We start from the raw sequence: 5,448 nt of genomic DNA, 5'->3' as shown, positions 1-5,448 counted from the left end.
GTTGATTCTTCTGCCTGAAACTTCTTTCTTCCTTAGTACCATTGCTATTTAGATGGTGCTTTGAGCTAAGAGCTGTGAGCTGTGGCAGGTGGTGGTTGCTCGCTCCTTTTGTACCATTGCCCCCTTCTTTTATACCTGTGATGACATATCAATATTCCCCACGAAAGGATTGGTCCTAGGTTGTCAAAACCATCAGATTTAAATTTAATAGGTTCTTGGTATCCAAGTGTCCAATTCAAATTGAGTGGCTGAATTCAAAAAAGTTCAAAAGCCTGTTGTCTTGGTAACACTACTGCTTGGCCTTTCGATACAAATGTTTCAGTTTGGGCTCTCTGTGTACTTGCATTTTTAAAAAATCTCTAAGCACAGGAAAAGCATCACCTTTTAATGGGGCCGTGCAATGCTCCCCCCGCCCTGAGCATTTTATAGTTTTACCAGCACCAATCTACAATTACTCTACCCAATTTTGCAACAGTTTATAATGTGAACTCCAGAGGTGCACACAATATTCTAGCTGTGGCCTAACCAACATTTTATACAGTTTGATTTGATTTGATTTATTATTGTCACATGTATTAGTATACAGTGAAAAGTATCATTTTATAGAAATCATACAGTACAGAAAGAGACCATTCGGCCCATCGAGTCTGCACTGACCACAATCTCACCCAGGCCCTACCCCCATATCCCTACATATTTTACCCGCTAATCCCTCTAATCTACACATCCCAGGACACTAAGGGGCAATTTTAGCATGGCCAATCAACCTAACTTTCTTGAGCACTATACAGACAAAGCATACCATACATCGAGAAAGAAAGGAGAGAGTGGAGAATGTAGTGTTACAGTAATAGCTAGGGCGTAGAGACAGATCAACTTGGTGTGAGGTAGGTCCATTCAAAAGTCTGATGGCAGCAGGGAAGAAGCTGTTTTTTGAGTTGGTTGGCACGTGTCCTCACACTTTTGTATCTTTTTCCCGATGGAAGTAGGTGGAAGAGAGAATGTCTGGGGTGCGTGTTGTCCTTAATTATGCTGGCTGCATTGCCAAGGCAGCAGGAAGTGTAGACAGAGTCAATGGATGGGAGGCTGGTTTGAGTGATAGAGTCATAGAGGTTTACAGTATGGAAACAGGCCCTTCGGCCCAACTTGTCCATGCCACCCTTTTTTTTAAAAACCCCTAAACTAATCCCAATTGCCCGCATTTGGCCCATATCCCTCTATACCCATCGTACCCATGTAACTATCTAAATGCTTTTTAAAAGATAAAATTGTGCCCGCCTCTACTATTAACTCTGGCAGCTTGTTCCACTCACCACCTTCTGTGTGAAAAAATTGCCCCTCTGGACAGTTTTGAACCTCTCCCCTCTCACCTTAAACCTATGCCCTCTAGTTTTAGACTCCCCTACCTTTGGGAAAAGATATTGACTATCTACCTTGTCTATGCCCCTCATTATTTTATAGACCTCTATAAGGTCACCCCTCAGCCTCCTACGCTCCAGAGAGAAAAGTCCCAGTCTATTCAGCCTCTCCTTATAACTCAATCCAATAAGTCCTGGTAGCATCCTAGTAAATCTTCTCTGCACCCTTTCCAGTCCAATAATGGACTGGGCTTCATTCACGACCCTTTGTAGTTTTTTGTGGTCTTGGACAGCATAACCTCCCTGCTCTTAAATTTTATGCCTCATCTAATAAAGGCAAGTTCAATTTGCCATCTTAACCACTTTATCCACTTGTCCTGCTACCTTAAAGGACCGGTGTACATGCACACCAAGGTCCCTCGATCGTCCATGCTTCCCAGGGTTCTGCCGTTCATCGTGTATTCCCTTTCCTTGTTTGTCCTGCCCAAATGCATCACCCTCACATTTATCCGGATTGAATGGAACTAAAGAATCCCTACAGTGCAGCAGGAGGCTATTCGGCCAAGCAGGTCTGCACCGACTCTTTGAAAGAGCATCTTAGCCAGGCCTACCTCTGCACCAATTCCCCCTGACCCCACGCATTTATCATGGCCAATACGCTTAACCAGCACGTCTTTTGGACTGTGGGAGGAAACCCACAAGACATGACTCAGTATGTAGACAGGCCAACTAGAGGTGAGGCTATATTGGATCTGGTGCTGGGAAATGAGCCAGACCAGGTGCTAGACTTGGAAGTTGGTGTGCATTTTGGTGATAGTGACCACAATTCGGTTACGTTCACCTTAGTGATGGAAAGGGATAGGCATGAACCTCGGGCCAGTGGTTTTAGCTGGGGGAAGGGTAATTATGAGGCTATTAGGAGAGAATTAGGAAACATAGGTTGGACTAGGAGATTACAGGGACTGGGAACGTCCGACATGTGGAGTTTTTTCAAGGAGCAGCTACTGCGAGTCTGTGATAGGTATGTCCCTGTCAGGCAAGGAGGAATTGGTAGGGCTAGGGAACCGTGGTGCACCAAAAAAGTTTCTTTGTTGGTTAAAAAGAAAAAGGAGGCTTATGTTCGGATGAGACGTGAGCACTCGGGTAGTGCACTAGAAAGCTTTAGATTGGCTAAGAGGGAGTTGAAGAGCGAGCTTAGAAGGGCTAAAAGGGGACATGAGAAGACTTTGGCGGATAGGGTTAAAGAGAATCCTAAGGCGTTCTATAGGTATGTCAAGAACAGAAGGTTGGTTAGGGCAAGTTTAGGGCCAGTTATAGATGGCAGAGGGAAGTTATGTGTGGAACCGGAGGAGATTGGTGAAGCATTGAACCAATATTTCTCTTCGGTGTTCACGCAAGGGGACATGAATATAGCTGAGGAGGACACTGGGTTGCAAGGGAGTAGAATAGACAGTATTACAGTTGATAAGGAGGATGTGCAGGATATTCTGGAGGGTCTGAAAATAGATAAATCCCCTGGTCCGGATGGGATTTATCCAAGGATTCTCTGGGAGGCAAGAGAAGTGATTGCAGAGCCTCTGGCTCTGATCTTCAGGTCGTCGTTGGCCTCTGGTATAGTACCAGAAGATTGGAGGTTAGCGAATGTTGTCCCATTGTTTAAGAAGGGGAACAGAGACTTCCCCGGGAATTATAGACCGGTGAGTCTCACTTCTGTTGTCGGCAAGATGTTGGAAAAAATTATAAGGGATAGGATTTATAGTTATTTGGAGAGTAATGAATTGATAGGTGATAGTCAGCATGGTTTTGTGGCAGGTAGGTCGTGCCTTACTAACCTTATTGAGTTTTTTGAGAAAGTGACCAAGGAGGTGGATGGGGGCAAGGCAGTGGACGTGGTATATATGGATTTTAGTAAGGCGTTTGATAAGGTTCACCATGGTAGGCTTCTGCAGAAAATGCAGATGTATGGGATTGGGGGTGATCTAGGAAATTGGATCAGGAATTGGCTAGCGGATAGGAAACAGAGGGTGGTGGTTGATAGTAAATATTCATCATGGAGTGCGGTTACAAGTGGTGTACCTCAGGGATCTGTTTTGGGGCCACTGCTGTTTGTAATATTTATTAATGATCTGGATGAGGGTATAGTTGGGTGGATTAGCAAATTTGCTGATGACACCAAAGTCGGTGGTGTGGTAGACAGTGAGGGTGTCGTAGTTTGCAGGAAGACTTAGACAGGTTGCAAAGTTGGGCCGAGAGGTGGCGGATGGAGTTTAATGCGGAGAAGTGTGAGGTAATTCACTTTGGTAGGAATAACAGATGTGTTGAGTATAGGGCTAACGGGAGGACTTTGAATAGTGTGGAGGAGCAGAGGGATCTAGGTGTATGTGTGCATAGATCCCTGAAAGTTGGGAATCAAGTAGATAAGGTTGTTAAGAAGGCATATGGTGTCTTGGCGTTTATTGGTAGGGGGATTGAATTTAGGAGTCGTAGCGTTATGTTGCAACTGTACACAACTCTGGTGCGGCCGCACTTGGAGTACTGTGTGCAGTTCTAGTCCCCACATTACAGGAAGGATGTGGAGGCTTTGGAGAGGGTGCAGAGGAGGTTTACCAGGATGTTGCCTGGTATGGAGGGGAGATCCTATGAGGAGAGGCTGAGGGATTTGGGATTGTTTTCGCTGGAAAGGCGACGGCTAAGAGGGGATCTTATTGAAACATATAAGATGATTAGAGGTTTAGATAGGGTGGATAGTGATAGCCTTTTTCCTCTGATGGAGAAATCCAGCACGAGGGGGCATGGCTTTAAATTGAGGGGGGGTAGTTATAGAACCGATGTCAGGGGTAGTTCTTTACCCAGAGGGTGGTGAGGGATGGAATGCCCTGCCAGCATCAGTAGTAAATGCGCCTAGTTTGGGGGCGTTTAAGAGATCCGTAGATAGGTTCATGGATGAAAAGAAATTGGTTTAGGTTGGAGGGTCACAGTTTTTTTTTTTAACTGGTCGGTGCAACATCGTGGGCCGAAGGGCCTGTTCTGCGCTGTAATGTTCTATGTTCTATGTTCTATGAGGAGAACATACAGATTCTGTACAGCCACACGTGCCAGAATTGACCCGGGTCCCTGGCACTGTGAGGTGGCAGTGCTAACCACTGTGCCACCATGCTGCCCTATTTCCATTTCACTGACCAGACCATTTACATCCTCCTAGTGCAACCCTCCTTACTCTTTACCACTCTACCAATTTTTGAATCCGGGTTTTGTGGATTGTTGGGTTTTGGGGTGTATTTGGATCTGGGTTTTTGGGGTCATTCTGGATCCGGGTTTTGGGGTGGATCTGGATCTGGGTTTGGGGTGGATCCGGATCTGGGTTTTGTGGTGAAGCCGGATCCGGGTTTTGTGGTGAATCCGGATCCGGGTTTTGTGGTGAATCCAGATCCGGGTTTTGTGGTGATCCGGATCCGGGTCTTGTGGTGAATACGGATCCGGGTTTTGTGGTGAATCCGAACCCGGCTTTTGTGGTGAACCCGGATCCGGGATTTGGGGTGAATCCGGATCCGGGATTTAGGGTGATCCGGATCCGGGATTTGGGGTGAATCCGGATCCGGGATTTGGGGTGAATCCGGGATTTGGGGTGAATCCGGATCCGGGGTTTATAATGAATCCGGATCCGGGATTTGGGGTGAATCCGGATCCGGGTTTGTGGTGAATCCGGATCCGGGGATTTCGGGTGAATCCGGATCCGGGTTTTGTGGTGAATCCGAATCCGGGTTTTGTGTGAACCCGGATCCGGGATTGGGGGGGAATCCGGATCCGGGATTTTGGGTGAATCCGGATCCGGGTTTTCTCTTGGACCGTTCGCTTCCCATTGGCTGTTGTGGTTGGGTGTCATGATGTTGGAGATGCCGGCGTTGGGTGACACAGGCAGTGCGGGGCGCATGCGCGGTCGGTGTGAGTGAGCGAGCCGGAGCCAGGGATCCCGCGCGAGCTGTGAGCGCCGAGCTGGCCCGGCCCGGCTACCGCACCTACCGCCGCCGCTGGCTGGTGCTGGCCGCCAGCAGCGCCCTCAGCTGCTCCAATGCCATGGTACGTGAGAGAG

At 47.5% G+C, this 5,448-nt stretch overlaps 1 protein-coding gene across 1 annotated transcript in view; it reads left to right on the top strand.

The window, feature by feature from the left end:
• Positions 1-5,297: 5,297 nt before the first annotated feature.
• The window catches only part of slc49a3 (solute carrier family 49 member 3), a gene marked incomplete at its 5' end in the record, with an annotated part of 97,714 nt that continues 97,563 nt past the window's right edge, over positions 5,298-5,448 (top strand). Inside the window, one exon of the mRNA XM_078202250.1 lies at positions 5,298-5,435. Coding sequence (XP_078058376.1) covers positions 5,298-5,435 — 138 coding nt within the window. The remainder of the gene's footprint in view (positions 5,436-5,448) is intronic.

The sequence above is a fragment of the Mustelus asterias genome, chromosome 1 (assembly GCF_964213995.1).
Source record: "Mustelus asterias chromosome 1, sMusAst1.hap1.1, whole genome shotgun sequence".
In the NCBI taxonomy this organism is placed as follows: domain Eukaryota; kingdom Metazoa; phylum Chordata; class Chondrichthyes; order Carcharhiniformes; family Triakidae; genus Mustelus; species Mustelus asterias.
This window is presented reverse-complemented; position numbering and strand designations above follow the sequence as displayed.